General features: G+C 47.6%; 2 protein-coding genes across 2 annotated transcripts in view; one reads left to right on the top strand and one right to left on the bottom strand.

Moving 5' to 3' along the window:
* Supt6h (SPT6 homolog, histone chaperone and transcription elongation factor) overlaps nt 1-16,601 on the top strand; it is a 39,196-nt gene extending 22,595 nt beyond the window's left edge. Inside the window, exons 20-37 of the mRNA XM_031350640.1 lie at nt 746-822; nt 1,068-1,203; nt 1,495-1,632; nt 1,704-1,871; nt 2,675-2,802; nt 3,812-4,019; nt 4,625-4,772; nt 6,078-6,220; nt 7,206-7,346; nt 10,093-10,288; nt 10,643-10,881; nt 11,691-11,804; nt 11,967-12,091; nt 14,106-14,218; nt 14,410-14,487; nt 14,571-14,737; nt 15,356-15,543; nt 15,832-16,601. Of these exons, the coding sequence (XP_031206500.1) occupies nt 746-822; nt 1,068-1,203; nt 1,495-1,632; nt 1,704-1,871; nt 2,675-2,802; nt 3,812-4,019; nt 4,625-4,772; nt 6,078-6,220; nt 7,206-7,346; nt 10,093-10,288; nt 10,643-10,881; nt 11,691-11,804; nt 11,967-12,091; nt 14,106-14,218; nt 14,410-14,487; nt 14,571-14,737; nt 15,356-15,543; nt 15,832-16,018 (2,694 nt within the window). The 3' untranslated portion in view covers nt 16,019-16,601. The remainder of the gene's footprint in view (nt 1-745; nt 823-1,067; nt 1,204-1,494; nt 1,633-1,703; nt 1,872-2,674; nt 2,803-3,811; nt 4,020-4,624; nt 4,773-6,077; nt 6,221-7,205; nt 7,347-10,092; nt 10,289-10,642; nt 10,882-11,690; nt 11,805-11,966; nt 12,092-14,105; nt 14,219-14,409; nt 14,488-14,570; nt 14,738-15,355; nt 15,544-15,831) is intronic.
* A 1,513-nt stretch (nt 16,602-18,114) lies between these two features.
* Nucleotides 18,115-19,419, bottom strand: Proca1 (protein interacting with cyclin A1). Its single transcript, XM_031350641.1, has 2 exons — nt 19,260-19,419; nt 18,115-18,789 (listed from the first exon to the last, which is right to left on the bottom strand). The coding sequence occupies exons 1-2, from the start codon at nt 19,292-19,294 to the stop codon at nt 18,162-18,164; spliced, it is 663 nt and encodes a 220-aa protein (XP_031206501.1). The 5' UTR covers nt 19,295-19,419; the 3' UTR covers nt 18,115-18,161.
* Between the last annotated feature and the right edge of the window lie 1,157 nt (nt 19,420-20,576).

Genomic DNA, 20,576 nt, shown 5'->3' with positions numbered 1-20,576 from the left:
TGGAAGTCAGTCTTAATTCTGCGGGCAGTAGATGGCACTCGGTTACTGGGTGTGGTTTTTTTTCTGGTGTGCAGCCAGTGGCTAGACCTTGTGTCCTTCTGGATCTGTCTTGGCTGCTTCTGTTCTTACTTACCAGCATCTGGGTCACACTGTCCCATGAACTGAGAGCCACTGGGGAATTAAGCCAACTTCCCCTTGCTTCTGCCCTTCATCACCCCGTTTTTCTAAAGAAGGCTGAATTTGAATATATCTGAATTTCTTCTTCACTTTTAAAAAAAAATTCTTTATCTTAAAATTTTGTAAGAACCTTATTCTAAAATATAACAAAGTTGCTGGGCAATGTTGGCACACGCCTTTAACCCCAGCACTTGGGAGGCAGAGGCAGGCAGATTTCTGAGTTCGAGGCCAGCTTGGTCTACAGAGTGAATTCCAGGACAGCCAGGGCTACACAGAGAACCCTGTCTCAACAAAAACAAAAAAGAAAAAACAAAAAAAAAAAACAAAGTTAACTAACAACTATGGCTTATGTTCTTGTTTTATTGGGGACCACCTGTTGTTCTTTTGTTTTTCTTGAGACAGGGTTTCTCTGTATCATAGCCTTGGAACTTCCTTTGTAGACCAGGCTGGCTTTGAATTTAGATTTACTTGCCTCTGCCTCCCAAATGCTAGAATTAAAGACATACCACCATACCCAAAAAACTTTCCATGCTCAGATCTGTTCAGCTACAATTTTCTTTTAATTCAGGCTCAAGATATTGAAACCCTAAAGAAGTTTCTTGTGAATAAGAAGCCTCATGTGGTTACTGTAGCAGGAGAGAATAGGTAAGGAGGAGCATGAGGCTCTGGGAAAGCCTGGGGCAAGGCTGTGGCCCAGTCACTCTTATTGCTAAATTGGGTACTGCCTGGAACCGAGGCTTTGTGTCTGGGAGGGACATTAATATTCTCAGGTTTCTCTGGAGGTGTTCTCTTTGTGTTTAAAGCTCTTTCCTCTCCACTCAGCAGTCAATCAAAGTACTATCCACTCCTGGGGAAATGCATCCTTTAACCAGTCCTCCTCATCCTTCTAGGGATGCCCAGATGTTGATTGAGGATGTGAAGCGTATCGTGCATGAGCTGGACCAAGGCCAACAGCTTTCTTCTCTTGGGGTGGAGCTGGTTGACAATGAGTTGGCCATTCTGTATATGAACAGCAAGAAATCAGAGGTAATGCTGACTCCCCACCTCAAGGCTTGCTCTGGGAGCTGCTCTAGACCTCTCAGAGATTGGACAGGAAATACAGGTTGTCTGGGATAGGGCTGTGCCTGTTAGCTTACCTACGCACATACTTCCTGGCCTACCTGGCATAGTTTAGATTGGCAATTGCAGAGATTAAAGTGATTCTAGGAGAAGAAGGGCCCAAGGAAGATAAAGTGACCTCAAGCCGGGGTGGTAAAGATTTATCTTCCTGGTCACTGAGAACACTCTTAAGGTTCTGTGACCTTCCTTTGGTTCTAGGCAGAGTTCCGGGATTATCCACCAGTTTTGAGACAAGCCGTCTCTCTAGCGCGGCGCATCCAAGACCCTCTGATAGAGTTTGCCCAGGTGTGCAGCTCTGATGAAGACATCCTGTGTCTCAAGTTTCATCCCTTGCAGGTGAGTAGGATTGGCGAGTAGGCTAGGTGGGCAGGAAGACACAGTAACCTTACTTGCTGCTGTGTTGGTAGGAGCATGTTGTGAAAGAGGAGCTGCTCAGTGCCTTGTACTGTGAATTCATCAATCGGGTCAATGAGGTCGGGGTCGATGTCAACCGTGCCATTGCCCATCCTTACAGCCAGGCCTTGATTCAGTATGTCTGTGGCCTGGGACCCCGGAAAGGGACCCACCTGCTGAAGGTAGGCTTGTATTGATTAAAAACAATCATTTTGTTAAGTGTGAAGAATTTTTGCCAATATGATTGACAGATCAGAGAGGTAAAGTAGGTTGTTGAGAATTACTCAGCCCATGTTGTCACCCAGTAAACAGTGTCATGAGCTTCACCACCATTCATGACATTGTTTTTCTAATGCTAATGATGCTTATTATGCATGTGTTGACACACTTTTTTTTTTTTTTTTTAATGGTTTTTTGAAACAGGGTTTCTCTGTGTAGCCCTGGCTGTCCTGGAACTCAGAAATCCACCTGCCTCTGCCTCCCAAGTGCTGGGATTAAAGCTGTATGCCACCACTGAGTTGACACACTTTCAAGCCATGTAGTTACATGGCATCTTTTGGTTTGGTTTGGTTTGGTTTGGTTTGGTTGGAGATTTTGGTTAGTTGGTTATTCTGTAGACTAGCATGGCCTCAAACTGACCCTCCCAAGTGCTTGGATTAGAGGCTTGTGCCACCACTGCCTGGGCTTGATTTTGTTTCTTGAGGGAGAGTTTTATATAGCCATGGGTAGCCTCAAGCTTATTTTGTAGCTGAAGAGGACCTTGAACTCTTATTCTCTCTCTGACATGCTAGCATTACACGGGTGTGCCACTACACCCTGCTTTTCCTAGTTTGATAGGTAAGGTGTAGCCCATTAAAGGCATTATTGGGTGATAACATGGTAGTGTCTGACAGAGTTTGTAGCATAGTATTTAACAGAAGCCAGAAAGCCGTCTAGGGAGGCAGGGCCCAATTACTGCCCTACTCACTTCCAGCCTCTTCCCTAGATCTTGAAACAGAACAACACTCGACTCGAGAGCCGGACTCAGCTGGTCACCATGTGTCATATGGGTCCCAAAGTCTTCATGAATTGTGCTGGCTTCCTCAAGATCGACACTGCTTCTCTGGGGGACAGGTGATACCCTCTGCTTAGACAAGCCAGGAGCAATTCCTTGGGCATTAATTTGGGGCTTCTGGGAATTAGGCCTTTGAAAGGGCCCTAGGCCATTGAAATTAGGCAATGTTTTAAAGAAAAGGTAAGAAGTTGCCCCTGCCCTATGGAAAAGATCAGTGAGAGGCGTTGACATGTGAGAGGGACAGGAAAACACCAGCATCATCTTCAAGGAGAAAACAGAGCATCGTGTTCAGGGTTTGTCACAGGCAGATGAGGTTGGGAACAGCAAGGGGCCATGGGAACAAGCATGGGTGTGAAGAGAAAGGTTCAGGACGGGGAGATTTGTTGTTTTAGGATGGTGGTACTGAGACTTCACTATTGACCTCTTCCTCTCCAGAAGTTACCAACTCAGTCTTTGGAGGATCTTTTCCACGGGCACATAGCTCCTCATTCAGTAATGGAAGTCAGTGGGGATAGGCTTCAAGTTCTAAAACTTCATTTTCCACTCAGCTTTGCTGTAACACTCCACGAATAACATAGGCCCATGTGAGTGCACGGGCAAGACCAGCCTGGGAAGGCTTATGGGGGAAAACAGCTGCCAGCAAATTTTCAGAGGTTTTCTTCCCCCTTCGTGTTTTATATTATGACTCATAAGTTCATTATATAAAATTCAACATAAAGAACTATTATACAGAAAGTGGAAGTCCCCCATAATTCCACCCCCCAGAGAAAACTACCATAACAGTTTTTATGTATACTACAATTTTCTAAATTTTATTTTTGCTATGCATTTACTAACTACTCATTTACTTCAAAAATGAGATCACATGGCTCATAGTGTTTTGCAGTGCATTTTTCACATATCAAAATATCATGGCCATCTCCCCATGTCAGCAAACATAAATTTACTTCATTCTTTTTAATGGCTGTGTAGTATTCCATCATATGGAGTACCCTGGTTTGCCCAGCCAGTTCCACATTGGTGGATATTTGGGTTGTTAATCTTGCTCCAATTCTGCCTTTCCTCCAGCACCGACTCATACATTGAAGTTCTTGATGGCTCTCGAGTCCACCCTGAAACGTATGAGTGGGCCAGGAAAATGGCAGTGGATGCCTTAGAATACGATGAGTCTGCGGAAGATGCCAATCCTGCAGGAGCCCTTGAGGAAATCTTGGAAAACCCGGAGCGACTGAAGGATTTAGACCTTGATGCCTTTGCAGAAGAACTAGAGAGGCAGGTAGGTTTGTGTAGGCCCTGGCAGGCAAGAACTAGTCTCAAGCAGCCATGCATGGCATAGCGGATGTCCAGAAAAACCTGATACTGCTGCACTAGAGCCTTGATCCTTGCCCATGCTGTATATACTAGGTCTCTGAGGGAAGCTTGTAGCCACTCACTAGTGAGCCAGGAAAAGTGTCGGGTACTACATCCTTAAAGTGAGGGCAGAACAGAGGGAAGCCCTTATTCCTCCTTCCAACAGCGGAGCTTTACATGGCTTCCTTCCTGTATGGGTTTCCTGAAGCACGTCCTTTACAGAACAGTGTCCTGTGGGTAGCTTTGAAGCTTGCTTTATTAAGGTAGGAGCAGTGACACACACCTGGAATAACTAATCCCAGCTACTCAGGAGGTTAAGGCAGGAAGATGACACATTCAGGGGCCACTTGGAAAACATAGACGCCATTGAGGGAGAAGGGAAAGGAAGAGGTGAAGGAGAATTTCCTGTAGTAAGTGTTGACAGGAAGAAAAAGCATAGGCAGTATAAAACTGCCTGCTGCCTCTTGTCATAAAAATTCCAGTGAGTCAGGTTGAGGGCTGCGAGGCTTTCCTGATGTGCCTTTTCTTTAGGGCTATGGTGACAAGCACATCACACTCTATGACATCCGAGCAGAGCTCAGCTGTAGGTATAAGGACCTCCGCACAGCCTACCGCTCTCCTAATACAGAGGAGATCTTCAATATGTTAACCAAAGAGACGCCAGAGACCTTCTACATTGGTAAGTTATGAGGCTGTATTTATACTTGGGGAATGGTATATTGGGGGACTGGGGGTACTTATGGCATTCATATAAACTGAAAAGTGATTCCAATTGAAATTAAGATAGATTTACAGGATATGGTGGCACAAGCCTTTAATCCCAGCACCGGGGGAAGCAGAGGCAGGCGGATCTCTTGAGTTTGAGGCCCAGCTGGTCTACAGAGTAAGTTCCAGGACAGCCAGGGCTACACAAAGAAGTCTTGTTTGTTTGGTTTTTGTTTGTTTGGTTTTTGTTTGTTTGTTTTCGGGACAGGGTTTCTTTGTGTAGCCCTGGCTGTCCTGGAACTCACTCTGTAGACCAGGCTGGCCTCGAACTCAGAAATCCACCTGCCTCTGCCTCCCAAGTGCTGGGATTAAAGGCGTGCGCCACCAACGCCCGGCTAAGAAGTCTTGAAAAACTAACAAAGACAGGTTTACACTTCAAGTGAGGAGAGCCAAGAGATCTTTTGTCCTAGTTGGCTTTCCTGCTGCTGTGATAAAAACACTGACCAAAAGCAATTTTTGAGGAAGAAAGGGCTTATTACAATCTTACAGGATAGAGTCCATCATGGAGGGAAGCCATCAAAGGAGCTCGAGGCATGCACTGGTATAATAGGCACCATGGAGGAAAGCTGCTTAGTGGCTTGCTCTCAGACTCCTGTTTGACTTGCCTTTCTTCCACATCCCAGGACTACTTGTCCGGGGTGGCACTGCCCACAATAGGCTAAGCCCTCTGACATCAATTAGTGGTCCAAAAATTAAGAATTATCCACATGGCAGTCTGATTGAATTAATTCCACATTTAAAGTTTCCTCTTCTTAGGTGTCTCTAGTTTGTGTCAAGTGAACAAATTTTGGAAAAGAATGTAGGGCCTAGACTGGAAGTCAAAATTGAGATCAAGTTACACTTCTGTTCATGCAGGCATCTGTTGGTGCTTCACCATCTTGGGAGGGTGACGCAGGAAGATTATAAATTTTAAGGACAGTCTTAGTGAGAGTGGGTCTCACAGTACAGAGTAAGAGGGCTCTGTACCTCATTGCTGGAGCACTTCCTAGTGTTTGCAAGGCCCTGAGTTCAGTCCCCAACACTGCCAGAGTAGAAGTAAAGTTGTACTGGTAGCTTGCTTTGAACATCATGGGGTCATTACAGGCATCGTTTCCTGGAATTGAATCCAGGGAAAGTCTCTGTCCTCCAGGATGAGAAAGAAATCAACAGATGTTGTGTCAGCAAAGGGAGTGGGTCAGAATCAGCTCTCTGTTTTGTTAACCTGCTTTCTTACCTACAGGAAAGCTCATCATCTGTAATGTTACTGGCATTGCTCACAGGCGCCCACAGGGTGAGAGCTATGACCAGGCCATCCGAAATGATGAGACAGGGCTATGGCAATGCCCCTTCTGTCAACAGGACAACTTCCCTGAGCTAAGTGAGGTAATGTGCTGTTTACTACAGTGACCTTCCTTACCTGAAGCTTGCTGAGGAGAGAGAAATGGAATATTTCAGGTCACAGTATCCAAACAAGTACACAGAGGCAGAGGGAGAACCTTGTTTGTTTGTTTGTTTGTTTGTTTGTTTTTGTTTTTGTTTTTTCGAGACAGGGTTTCTCTGTGTGGACCTGCCTGTCCTGGAACTCGCTATGTAGACCAGGCTGGCCTGGAACTTTTAAGAGATCTGTCTTCCTCTGCCTCTTTAGTGCTGAGTGAGATTAAAGGCGTGGGCCACCTCACCCAACTATCATGTTCTTTTCTAAAGCCACCCAGCATTTTCTGGGTTTTCACTTACTAGGTCTGTTGTAGCAGATTCCTCCATAGATACTTGTTACACTCACTAAAGCAGAACAGAACAAAAGGGGTTGCAGTGGGGTTAGAAAGTGAATCAGTTAAGTGTGAAAGGTCTAATGGCCTTTAGTGCCAAGCGTCAAGCCAGGTGCTCTGGGTGTCACCCTCTCCCTTTGTGGGTAGCTGATTGGATACTCTTTCCTGTTGGTTTGTATGGTTTTTCATTTTCTTATTTATTTTATGTGTGTGTTCATGCCATCATGTATGTGGAGGTTAGAGGATACCTTGTGGGTTCTCTCCTCCTACTGTGTTCATCCTTTCCCCACCAAGTCATCTTCCTTGCTTCCTGGCTATTTTTAAAAAAATTTTTTTTTTTTAAGATATATTCACTTTATTTTAGGTGTGAATATTTTGCCTGTGTACTTGGTGCCCTCAGAAGTCAGAAGAGGGCATTGACCCCTTATAACTGTAGTTAGAGTTGGTTGTAACTGCTATGTGGATTCTGGGAATTGAATCCAGATCCTCTGTAAGGGCAATGAATACCCGTAACCACTGAGCCATCTCTCCAGCCTCCCTGACTGCTCTTTTCTGTACACATGAGCTCCAGAATCTTAATAGTCCTCTTCTCTGTTCTTCAGGTCTGGAACCATTTTGACAGTGGATCATGCCCTGGCCAGGCCATTGGTGTGAAAACACGGCTAGACAACGGTGTCACTGGCTTCATCCCTACCAAATTCCTCAGTGACAAGGTGGTGAAGAGGCCAGAAGAGCGAGTGAAGGTAGATGGCAACCAGGCTCAGTTGCTCTCTTGGGCTTTCTAGCGTTGAGCTGCCCCCACCAGAAGTTAGGCTCTGTTCCCAGTGACTGCTGGTGGGAAGAGTAGAAAGGATTTATAATAACTAGAAGAAGCTGGGTAGAGCATCTGAATGAGTGGTGGCTTTTGTCTTCTGTTGTAAAGCAGTGTCTGCTGGTTGCCAGCCCTTTGGGAGAGGGTTCCTTCCTGTGTGGGAAGCTGTGCTCTCAGCACATGGCAGGAAGTGAGACCCAACATCACAAACAAGAAAGCGCTGCCTGTTCTCTGTGTTGGGCAGTGTTGCTCAGGAGATTTCAAAGGCTGTGTGGCACAGCTCTGTCCACAGATAGACTACCTCTGAGCTTCACAGTGGAACAGGGCCACACAGAAGGAACCTCCAAGGGAGAGGTTGGCAGTAAATCTCCTGGCTCCCTTCTGTCCTATCATCTCCTGAGGCTGCCATGTACCGGGCTCCGTGAGTTGTGTGTCCAAGTTCTATCCCCAGGATATGTGTGTGTGTGTGTGTGTGTGTGTGTGTGTGTACCCACCAACCAAAAGTAACTGTGCCAGAGTTCTTTCTAGCTCTAGCTAGACATTCAGTGAATGCACTTAGGGTTCAAAGAGTAAATTTTTACCAGGTTTCATTCTCTCTTTCCACCTAGAGTTGTCAATTTGGATTTTTTGGGGGGTGAGGAAGGGGCAATACTGTTTTGTAGGCCCAGCTATAACTTGCTTTGTAGACTGTATAGAGATCCACCTACCTCTGCCTCCTGCATGCTGGGATTAAAAGCATGCACTAGTAGATCCACTTCTACCTTAGTTTTGATGGCTTCTTATGTGGGGTCCAAGGATCAAATTCAGATTTCCAGGCACTGAAGAGATTCTTCAGTGGTTAAGAACATTGGCTGTTCTTCCAAAGGTCTTGAGTTCAATTCCCAGCACTTACCTGGCAACTTAAACTGTCTGTAATAATTGTTCCATGAGATTCCATGCCTTCTTCTGGTATGATGATATATACCCAGACAAAGCACACTTATGCATAACACTTATGCATAATGTACATAAATAAAATCAACCTTTTTTTTTTTTTTAATGGTTTTTTGAGACAGAGTTTCTCTGTTTAGTCCTGGCTGTCCTGGAACTTACTCTGTAGATCAGGCTGGTCTCAAACTCAGAAATACGCCTTCCTCTGCCTCCCAAGTGCTGGGATTAAAGGCATGCGCCACCGCTGGCTAGCTATAAATCTTTTTAAAAATTCAGATCTCTGGGTCTAAGTGCTAGATTCATGGGGATAAAATACTCTGTTTTCAAGGGTAGGACCTCATGTAACCCAGTCGGCCTCAAACTCAGTATATAGCAGAGGGTGACCTTGAACTTCTGGTCTACCTGCCTCTACCTTCCAAGTGCTAAAATGAACAGACATATGCCATACCTGTTTTGTTTTGTTTTGTTTTGTTTTGTTTTGTTTTGTTTTGTTTTGTTTTGTTTTTGTATTTTCGAGACAGGGTTTCTCTGTTTAGCTCTGCCTGTCCTGGAACTCACTCTGTAGACCAGGCTGGCCTCGAACTCAGAAATCTGCCTGCCTCCACCTCCCAAGTGCTTGGATTAAAGGCGTGCGCCACCACCGCCCGGCACCATACCTGTTTTTATGCAGTGCTGGAAACTGAACTCAGGGTTTTTGTGAAGAGGCACCATAACCAAGGCAACTTATAATAGAAAGCATTTAATTGGGGGATTACCTAAATTTTAGGTTAGTCCATGATCATCATGGTGGGTAACAGAAAGGTATGGCTCTAAAGCAGTAGCTGAGAATTTTTACATCCTGATTCCTAGGCAATAGGCAGAGGAAGACATTGAGCTTAGTCTGGGCTTTTGAAGTCTCGGTGCCTATCCTCAGTAACACACCTCCTCCAACAAGTGCACACTCCCCAAACCTTCCAAACAGCTCAACACGGGGCTAAGCATATAAATATGATCCCTTGGGGCCATTTTCATTTGATTATCATACCCTTTATGAATCTGGGAAAGCTATGGACTTAGGGATCAAAGGAGACTTGTTTGTTTGTTTGTTTTTGAGACAAGGTTTCTGTGTGCAGCTCTTTGGTCCTCAAACTTGCTCTGTAGACAAGCCTGACCTCAAACTAACAGAGATCCACCTGCCTCTACCTCTGTCTCCCAAGTGCTGGGATTAAAAGTGTGTACTGCAACTGCTTGACAAAAAAACATGGGGGGAAGGGGACGTATTCAAGACAGGGTTTCTCTGTATAGCCTTGGCTGTCCTGGAACTCACTCTGTAGACCAGGCTGGCCTCAAACTCATTAATCCGCCTGCCTCTGCCTCCCAAGTGCTGGGATTAAAGGCATGTGCTTCAAAAAAGACATCCTTAATCTTAATGAAGCTAAGATTTTCAACAGTATCCAAACAGACTGCGTTTAGCCAATATTTACATGGAAAGACTCATCAGGAAAAATACCAGAAACAGCTATTACTTCAGTTCCTTTCAAAAAAAAGGGGGGGCATGAGCTTTAGATAACAGCATGGGAGGAGTACCTGTGATGATAATCTAAGAGTGAGCGGCACTGGTACGAGGTACACCCACCCGCCCCCAGATTCCTTCATTGCATAGCTGACTTTGGGCAAGTCCTGCCTCACTGGGCTTTGCTCTTTTATGTGAAGAAAAGCACTGGGCTAGATAGTCTGTCCCTCCCAGCTCACGTGTTCTGTGGATCTAGGTGGGGATGACTGTTCACTGCCGTATCATGAAGATCGATATTGAAAAGTTCAGTGCAGACCTGACCTGCCGGACCTCAGACCTCATGGACAGGAACAATGAGTGGAAGCTGCCCAAAGACACCTACTATGACTTTGATGCTGAAGCTGCAGACCACAAGCAGGAAGAGGACTTGAAACGAAAGCAGCAGCGGACCAGTGAGTGACCCTCAGGAGGCTTGCACCTGAATACCGCTTATACCAGAGACCTAGGCCGCAGATTTCCTGTGCGTCGGCTTACCACAGCATGTGCTCAGTTTCAAAGCTCTGGGACCTAGAGACTTGAAAGGCAGACATGAGCAGGACTGGAACCCACAGTCTCCCATGTACATTTTGCTAAACTTCATTTCCTCAAATAGCCTAAGAGCTGGGGCTAATACTTCATTCATAGAATCCAGGCCCAGAAAGTGTGACAGTATCTCGGTCCTGTGGTGGGCCAAAGCTATCTTTGACTGTCCTATCACTGTCAGTTCCTAACCTGTCACCTGGTCTGTCTCTTCCTGCCTTTTTCAGCATACATCAAGCGAGTGATTGCACATCCATCCTTCCATAACATAAATTTCAAGCAAGCAGAAAAGATGATGGAGACCATGGACCAAGGGGATGTTATCATTAGGCCCAGCAGTAAGGGTGAAAACCACCTGACAGTGACCTGGAAAGTCAGTGACGGAATCTACCAGCATGTGGATGTACGAGAGGAGGGCAAGGAAAATGCCTTCAGCCTGGGAGCCACTCTCTGGATCAACAGTGAGGTGGGGCCATGCCTGAGCAAGTTCTTTCTGGTTGCTTTCACCTGACAGTAACTTGGACACATTCATATTTTAGTTATGCAGAGCAACAGAAGCTCAATGGTTTGTAGCATAAGTACTAGCTTTATTTTCCCTTTTTGTTTGTTTGTTTGTTTGTTTTGTTTTTCGAGACAGGGTTTCTCCATATAACCCTGGCTGTCCTGGAACTCTGTAGACCAGGCTGGCCTCAAACTCAGAAATCTGCCTGCCTCTGCCTCCCAAGCACTGGGATCAAAGTTGTGTGCCACTACTGTCCAGCTTATATTTCAATGTTTAAAAGAGCCTAGAGACACCTATTGAGGAAGGGAAAAAATGCAAACACATGAGGTCTTTGTCTTCAACAAGGAAAAATCTGAAATTCGCTGTTGTTCTTAAATACCAGAAAATCATCACAGTTAGTACCTAAAACACTTTATGTGCCGGGCACTGGTGGCGCACACCTTTAATGCCAGCACTTGGGAGGCAGAGGCAGACGGATTTCTGAGTTCGAGGCCAGCCTGATCTATAGAGTGAGTTCCAGGACAGCCAGGGCTACACAGAGAAACCCTGTCTCAAAAAACTAAAAAAACAAAACCAAAAAGCCACTTTATGCTGGTCAGTAGTGTTTGGGATGCAATCAAGGCAGCTGGAGAGTTCAAGGGACTTTACAGTGGAGTGAGGGTTAGCGGGATCAGGACACCAGACCCTGCCCTCTTGTCTCTTGAGGGTGGGTTTGATAAAGGGCTGGAGTCTTAGCTGGATGTGATGTGTGAGACCTTCTGTTCTTCCTATAGGAATTTGAAGACTTGGATGAGATTGTTGCCCGCTATGTCCAGCCCATGGCTTCTTTTGCTCGAGACCTTCTAAACCACAAGTATTACCAGGACTGTAGTGGTGGGGACAGAAAGGTGAGCGTTGGACCCTCTGGACACCTTCTAGGCTCTCATGGGTGGACACTAGGGAGAGCGTAGGGACTCAGTGATAAAGAAAGTGCATGTGTGTGTGTGCACCAGTCATTGTATCCCAAGCATGCTACCATCCCAACCTGTCCCCCTCATTCTACCCCCCAGAAATTAGAGGAGCTGCTCATCAAAACTAAGAAGGAGAAGCCCACCTTCATCCCTTACTTCATCTGTGCCTGCAAGGAACTGCCCGGCAAGTTCCTCCTGGGATACCAGCCCCGGGGTAAACCCAGGTGAGCACTGGTGCTGAGATGCTGCTGCCTTTGGGGTCCACACACGGACCAGGAGAAGGCCACGCCTCTGCTTCTACCTTGTTGTCCTCTTCCCTGTTCAGAACAGAAGTCGTGGCTGATGCACATGTGTCTAGGCTGTGACCCTGCACAGGATCCTAAGCTCCATGAGAATTTTTTTTGTGACTTTTTTTTTATTATTTTGTTACTTCTTTTTTTCTTCTTTTCTTTTATTTTTCTTTAATATAAGTTGATTGTGTTGTTCTCAAGCATGAACTTTGTAAATGATAGTGTTGTATCGTGGTGTCAGAAGGTTGGACATGTCTAGTAGAGACAAAAACCAGAGTCTCCTAGAACTAGAAAAGGCGTCCCTTTTACCAGCACTGTCCAGGCACTGCAATGTTGGCTAGGCAAGGGTGTCATGCTGGTCTTCTTGCCTTTTTGCTCCCTTTTTCCGCCTTTCCAGAACTCTTAGCACATGATCGCTCACTGATGCCTCGATGTACATATGTTGTGCCTGCTAAGCAGTGGGTGAGGTGGAGGTATCGCCTCCTCTGCTGCCTTCCATGGGTGACTGGCAGGCTGCATTTTTTGACATTCCTGTTCTTGCACCCCTTTAGCTTACCCTGAGCCTGCGTCCAGTTTCCTTAGGCTGATCTGCTTAAGCCTATTGTACACTCTAGTGATAATACCTGCTGTCTTGACCTGACCTGACCTGCCAGCAGCCATTCTATCCTAGCAGAGAAATACACATCTGTGCTCTAGCTCTGTACTGGTCACATGTGGGCCATTAAGTAGAGCTCTGGGGCCTTGTGCCACACTTGGCACCTGGAACATCATGCTCTTTTCTGGTTGCTTTCCTGCCACATCAATGCCTGCCACAGAGTGGCAGCCAGGGCCGTGTAAGACTGGAAATGTTTGATGAGGGCCAGCTGAGGTGACCTGAAATAACAAGTTCAACAGCGTGGCTTCCCATAGAAGGCAGCACAGACTCCCTGACCTGTATCTTTGTATGGAGATTTAGGAAGCACATTTGGGCTGGGTCTAAGTGAGGATTGCACCATGCTTAGCATTGTCTCTTAGCCGTTGTTGGCTCTCCTTGAGAGAACACGACACTGTGTGACTCTGTTGATTGCCTTGTGTACTTGCCTCACCAGTCCTCGTGACTCGGTTGGCCTTATAGGCTGTAGTGCTTGGTGCAGTCACAGGTGGTAAGTGCAGAACTCAGGCTAGACCCAGGTCCAGGATGAAGCTAAGGCCCATCCTTGTCACCACTGTTACTCTCAGAAATAGGGAATGAAGGTAGACTAAGCACTTTATAGAGTACCAGAGAATTCTCCCTGCTTATGGACCTGCCTGGGATATTCTATAACTGCCCAGTCAAGGAATCCTGTCTCCAGTTAGCCTCTAGAACAGTTCTGGCAGCCTGTACTCAGCACAAGGCCATGGCCTCCTTACCCTTGACTGTGCTCTGTCATTTGCAGCCTCTCCCTCTCATCTCTCCTCCAGCACCCATTATGACTATACATATGGTTGATAGTTATTTGGTGGCCACAAGTGTGTCTTAGTTAGAGTTGCTATTGCTATGATGAAACATCATAACCAAAAGCAATTTGGGGAGGAAAGGGTTTATTTATTTGGCTCACACTTCCACATCACTGTTCATCATTAAAGAAGTCAGAACAGGAACTCAAACAGGGCAGGAACCTGGAGCCAGAAGCTGATGCAGAGGCCACAGAGGAGTGGTGCTTACTGGCTTGTTCCTTATGGCTTTCTCAGCCTGCTTTCCTATAGAACCCAAGACCACCAGCCCAGGGATGACACCACCCCACTAATTTAAAACAAAACAAAAACAAAAATAGATCTATGTGCTTGCCTATATACTGGTCTTATGGAGGTCTTATACTTTCCCATTTGAGGCTCCCTCCTCTCTGATGACTATAGCTTATATGTCACATTGACATAAAACTAGCTAGGACAAGCTGTATCTAATGCTTGTTTACTTATAAAATCTCAGGATAGAATATGTAACAGTGACTCCTGAAGGATTCCGGTACCGGGGCCAGATTTTCCCAACTGTGAATGGACTCTTCAGGTGGTTTAAGGATCATTATCAGGATCCTGTACCAGGTGAGTTCTGCTGTACCCTGTTTATCAGCTACCTCACCCCTGTTTCAGCCTCTTAGGAGCAGGGAGGGTTTCCATCTACTGGCCTGTACAGCTTTCCTTCGCCGCTCTTCCTTTCCTCTTCTGACCCTTGAACTAGGAAGCCAGAAGCAGCTCTCTTGAGCACCATAACTGGTTGTCTCCATTTCTTGCAGGCATCACTCCCAGTAGCAGCAGCAGAACTCGGACCCCTGCTTCCATCAATGCCACCCCAGCCAACATTAATCTTGCAGGTACAGTGTTTGGGGCTGAGACTTGTAGGGTAGTGGGGAACTAGAGGGACTTGCATCCTTGACACGGATATCTGTATTTACAGATCTGACACGAGCTGTGAATGCCTTGCCTCAGAACATGACTTCACAGATGTTCAGTGCCATTGCTGCTGTGACAGGCCAAGGACAGAACCCCAATGCTACCCCAGCCCAGTGGGCCTCCAGCCAGTATGGCTACGGTGGCAGCGGAGGAGGCAGCAGCGCCTACCATGTATGTTTTTGGGAGGACTCTTTCTGAACAGGATGAGGAGGAGAGGGGGCAATCTTATAAACACTCATATACAGACCCAGATCCTCTAGACACCTCTAGCCATGCCCTCTACTAGGAGCATTATATGCTTGGGCCTAAGAGCAGTCTCTAACAGATGTTCCTTACCTCTAGCACATTTGATAGGGAAGGGAAAAGAAGGGGCCTGATAGCTGGATGGTGGCAGTGCACACCTTTAATCCCGGCACTTGGGAGGCAGAGGGATGGCCTAAATTCGAGGCCAGACTGGTCTACAGAGTGATTCCAGAACAGACAGGGCTACACAGAGAAACCATGTCTCAAAAAGTTAATTTTTTAAAAAGGTGGGGGTGGGGGCTGGCTTTTGCAGAGAGCCTTGTGGGATATTTGGAACCCTCAACCTACCTGAGGTATTCAAGATTGGTGGTTTACTGTTTTTGCTGGTATTGTCCTGCTGGATTCCCTGTACTGCCCAAAATACTGCTTGAGGTGGGTCAGCTGGAAAACACTATTCAGAGCCAACTCTTAGAGTCTTCCAGAAATTCACAATAAAGTCAAGTATACCCACAACATCCCCCTATTTCTCTGTCTACCCCTTTTCAGGTGTTCCCAACGCCAGCCCAGCAGCCAGTGGCCACACCACTAATGACCCCAAGCTACTCCTATACAACCCCGAGCCAGCCCATTACCACCCCACAATACCACCAGCTCCAGGCCAGCACTACCCCACAGTCTACCCAGGCCCAGCCCCAGCCTTCCTCCAGCTCCAGACAACGGCAACAGCAGCCAAAGTAAGTACAGAGATAGTGGATAACACAGGCTGGTTAGACTAGGAACAGGGTGTGGCCCTAGGACTTAACGTAAGCAGGTACTGTGTATCTTCTTGAAAGCCAAGACCTATGAAATGCTCCCATAGGCATTGGTTTCTGGGGAAGAATAAAAGACCAAGGCGGGTTGCTTCTTGTAAATGTCAGGTTCCTTTCTGTGAAGGTGATTTCTCACCAGTGACTGATAGGAAGGCTTCCTTCTCAAAATTCCAGAAGAATCCTAGTGTCTAAGGCCTTTCCTTCCTGTTCTAGGTCCAACAGCCATGCAGCTATCGACTGGGGCAAGATGGCCGAGCAGTGGCTACAGGAAAAGGAGGCAGAACGACGGAAACAGAAACAGCGGCTGACCCCACGACCCTCCCCCAGCCCCATGATCGAGAGCACCCCCATGTCCATTGCTGGCGATGCGACCCCACTCCTGGACGAGATGGATCGGTAGGGGGCTTGTTCCTCGGACTCTGGTTACCTCTGAAGCTCCAGAAGACCTGGCCACTTATAGTCTCACTCCCTGCCCCTCTTTTTTTGTCCATAAAGTGGCGTGAAATGACGTTCTTTTTAGTGGTCAGCCTGGCTGGATGGCAGGCTGGATGACCTTGTGAGCCTGGTGTGCACCAAGCAGCAATTGTCCCACTCCAGGCCTGTGCTAATCACCTGTCCTGGGGCCAGGCTGGGAGAGGAATGGAGCAGGGAGGAGAGCAAAGGTGGAGTAGTCTGTAATGTCCCTGGAAGCCATTTTGAGTTTCTGCCCTCACCTGAGACAGGCTATAATGAGGCATCAAGCTCAACTTGTATATGTCCCCAGCCTGTGTGGGGAGACCAATGCTATTTATTCAGTTTGGGGCAGGAGGGAAAGGAAGTTAAGTGCTTCTGGTCCTGATGTCAATACCTTGACTGTCAAAGCAGGACTGTGAGGGTCATGTGGAGCAGTGCTGACCTGCCAGCCCCTGCCTGCCTGCCTTCCCTCATCACCTAACTGCACCTGCTTCTCACCTGTCATTTGAATAAACAGTGTTTGTATAGAGTGCTTGCCTAGGCCTTTCCAGCTCCCTCGCTCTACAGGGCTGCTTCAGCAGTTTGGAACTCCAAAAACTTCCTCTCATAATCTACCAGAGAGTCCAGGATTCACATTGCCTGGGGTCACCTCCCTTCCTGCTCTGAGCCCCATGACCCTGTGTGGGCTTCTTCCATCTGTTGTTGGTTGAGGTGGAGTCTCTAACCTAGGCTGGCCTTGGCCTTACAGCAGTCCTTCCTCTGCCTTCTGAAGGCTGGAATTACATAAATGACACACATGCCCTCAAGGGGTTTGTTGTTTTGTTTTTGTGTTTTGCTTTTGAGACAGGGTTTCTCTGTGTAGCCTTGGTTGTCCAGGAACCAGGCTGTCTGGCCTTGAACTTAGAGATAAACTGCTTCTGCCTCCCAAGTGCTGGGATTAAAGGTGTGTGCTACTACCACTAACTAGGCTTAAGTTACATAAGTACTTATGTGTGGGTGTGTGCACAAAAAAACAAAAGATGGCTTTGACTCCTTAAAACTGGAATGATAGGTGTCTATGAGCAACCATCTATGGGTGTTGGGAACTTGGGTTTTTTGCAAGAGTTCTCTTAACTGCTGGGGCCATCTCTCCAATAGCTTCTTAGGTTGGCTGTCCTATTTGTGAAAAGAGAAAGGAAACATATACAAGGCAATATGAAATCCTGGCAGGTGTCAGCCACCAAAATCTGGGAGCCATGCACACCCCTGTTTCCCAGCTGGCCCTTAGTCTCTGATAGCCTCTGCAAGTTAGTTCCTGGCCCACCGGTCCCCCTCACCTGCTCACCCTCTGACACATAGGCCATGGGAAAGGAGCTGTTTCCACACCTCTTCCCCTTCCTGGCTCAGTGGCAGCCAGCCCCCTGGCTCTGGTTCTTTCTAAGGCTGTTTTTCTTCTGCACATCTGATCTCTCTTCACTGAGGCTTCATCTCACGGTTATTTAGTGCGGGCGAAGTAAAGCCTTTTGTCCTTTGTCTCTCTTGGGTTGCACTGCTGCCTGCATTTGAACTTGTGCCCACTTTTCTTCATTCTTTGTGTTAGTAGGAAGGGTTGGCCTTCTACTGGAACTCCTTTTTACTCTCTCCAGCATAACAGGTCTGCTGCAAGGGTGGCGGAGGACTGGGACCACCCCAGCTAGGAAAGAGGAGCATCTCTCCACAGTGCCACAGCCCTTCCCCTTGGGGCCACTTGAGGAGGGAGAGGCAGGCTAAGTGAGTGGCAGGTTCAGTTTATTGAAGATAGTATTGCATAGTGCTGCCCACCACAGAATGGATTTGACAACACTGTTCTCCCACCTCCCACCCACTCCCCAGATGGACTCTTTCACCTGGTCCTGAGAGGAGTTCTCTCTCCCTCCTATGTAACTTCCCATAGACATACTTCCTCCTTGAAAGCAGGATTGCCCTTAGAGAATCCCTGCAACCCTTGGCCCCCTGGCTCTAGTAGGCCCAGAGCCAGCCACCTCCCACAAGAAGAGGCCCTGTTGGAGGGAGAGAGAATAGCAGTAGGGGTCAGTTACAGGCTTGATTTATTCACTCTGGATGCCCTAGCCTCAACTGAGATTGGGGTTGGGTACTGGGGGAGATTTTCTCTTGCTTGTTTTCCGGGTGTGCACGTTCTTTGTCCCATTCTTTTTGGCAGAGGACTTTTCTTTCTTTCTGGGCAATGATGACTCTACAGTATTTTCACTGAAGGGCCTTTCTTTACCCCGCCCATAACTCTCCTCACTCTCCAGCCCTTCCCGGCTTTCTGGGCTGGACTCTGATGTCCTCACTGGTCTTACTGATTGGTTCAAGTCTGCAGGGGAAGACTCTGACTTCACTGGGCTTTTTTTCTTAGTTAACTTGCCCTTGGCATTTTTCAAGTTTGCCTTTTCATCCACCATCTCCTCCTTGTCTTTCTCTTTCTCCTTTTTCTTCTTTATATTTTTGATGACCTTGTCTTCCTGACGCTTGTCCATGGGGCTTTCAGAACGCCAGATGGTGATGGGCACTGATAAGTCAGGATCCCCAGTGGCTGACTCTGTGCTTGGGTCAGTGAGTCTGGGACTTAAATGTTTTTTGATGGGAAGCTGGTTCTCTTCAGAATCCTCATCCTCATCATTTAGGTCATCTGTCATATATGTATAGTGGGTGGGATGGTGAATTACTGCCACCGAGACGGGCCTATGGCTTCTACACCTGGGAGGAGGAATAGGAAGAAATTAATGGAGTTGAAGCAGGGTACCCTGGAGTCCTGTCCCGTCACCACTGGCCAGCTGGCACTCACCAGCTGTACCAGATCCGCTCCACATACTCTTCTCTGGGATGAGTTCAAAGCAAGGGGCATGGATGATGTTGAAGCAGGTTGAGACCCCATCTTTGGAGCAGGTCGGGCCTACATCTTGGGAGCTACTCCTATTTGTGTTCTGAGCAGTCCTTTAGCCTGCCACACACCATACTCAGCCGGACCCCCATACCTCCACGATTCCCCAGGGGCCCAGAGGGACAGCCAGCTGCTTCTGGGCTTGGCCCAGGCTGCCAAGAGATTTCCCCATTCATTGTTCTTGGAGCAGAGCAGGGATTAAAAGTTGGGGCTAGGCTGGCAGCACCAGGCCAGACCTGAAGAGGGAAACCTGAAGGGAATGGGTCCCCATGAAGGGGGCCCTCACCTAGATTCACAGTCGCAGTGGCTGACAGCATGCATGCATCGGTTGTGATGGCCACAGTCCAAGAAGGGGCGGATGGTATGCCCATGACAGTGCTGGTGTTTCCAGCAACATCTGTCTGTCTCCTTGTTCTCACCTGAGGGAAGAGGGGTCTGGGTCACTTGGAGGCAGCCGAGCACATCTCGGTCAAGGCTTCAGATTCCTCTGCCACCTGGTTCCCCACCAGCATCAAGTGGTTATCATCAGAGGTGATGATTCAATTCAAGTCCTGCACTGCCCTGTCTCCGTATCCACTGCAAAATGCTGCCTTGGACTCAGAAAAACAGTGCCACACGTGGGATATAGAAGGTCCTCCCAAGCTTCCTTTGCTGTTCTCTAACCCTTGTCACTTCCTCTTTCCTGTGGGATCTGCTGCCTCCTGCCCTCACCAAGCTGGTCATCACCAGCTCCCACACTCCATGGTAGGGATGGCCAGGGCCCTCTTGTCTCACAGAAAATCCCAAAGATGCAGCCTCAGTTCTGCCACCTGCACAGGCCCAGATGGCCTTCCTGCACAACCTCCGCTGCACTCCACCCGAATGACACCCGAGGCGGTGGGTGGCAACCTGACTGGGGTGGAGGTTACCACTGCAGCATGGTCTTGTGTCTCCTCCAAGCCTCTGCCTCTTAACACCTTCCTTTGGTCTTTCCCTAATCTTGACTAATCAAAATCTTAGTCTTGGCCTGGAAGATGGCTTAGCAGGTGATAGGGGAGAACTGCCTCCTGCCAGTTGTCCTCTGACCTCCACACATGGCACCGTTCCACATATACACAGAATGCTGAACAAACCGCCCCCGCTTGTGCCCATCTACAAATTAGGCAGCACGATACCTTGTGTGCCCTCTTTCCCAGATACAAGAGAAGCTACTGGGGCTACGGAAGGTTCTCACTTCTGAGTTAGAGTTTTCTCATGGGGCTCTCAAGGCTTCATCTCTGACCCTAGGGCTCCAGGCAACCCCTGATTCCTCTCTGTTCCCATCAGAGAGGTAACCATGCCTCTCAACAGCCCTGCCTCCTGTCCTCAGTTTCAGAAGGACCCTACCAAAGGTGTCAGGGTATCAGGCAGGTATACCCAGGCAGAGGTGTAGAAGTCCATTAAAGTGCCCAGAGGGGCCGGGCGATGGTGGCGCATGCCTTTAATCCCAGCACTTGGGAGGCAGAGGCAGGCGGATTTCTGAGTTTGAGGCCACCCTGGCCTACAGAGTGAGTTCCAGGACAGCCAGGGCTATACAGAGAAACCCTGTCTTGAAAAAAAGAAAAAAAAAGAAAAAAAAAATAAA

This window comes from Mastomys coucha, unplaced genomic scaffold, assembly GCF_008632895.1.
Source record: "Mastomys coucha isolate ucsf_1 unplaced genomic scaffold, UCSF_Mcou_1 pScaffold5, whole genome shotgun sequence".
Lineage (NCBI taxonomy): Eukaryota > Metazoa > Chordata > Mammalia > Rodentia > Muridae > Mastomys > Mastomys coucha.
This window is presented reverse-complemented; position numbering and strand designations above follow the sequence as displayed.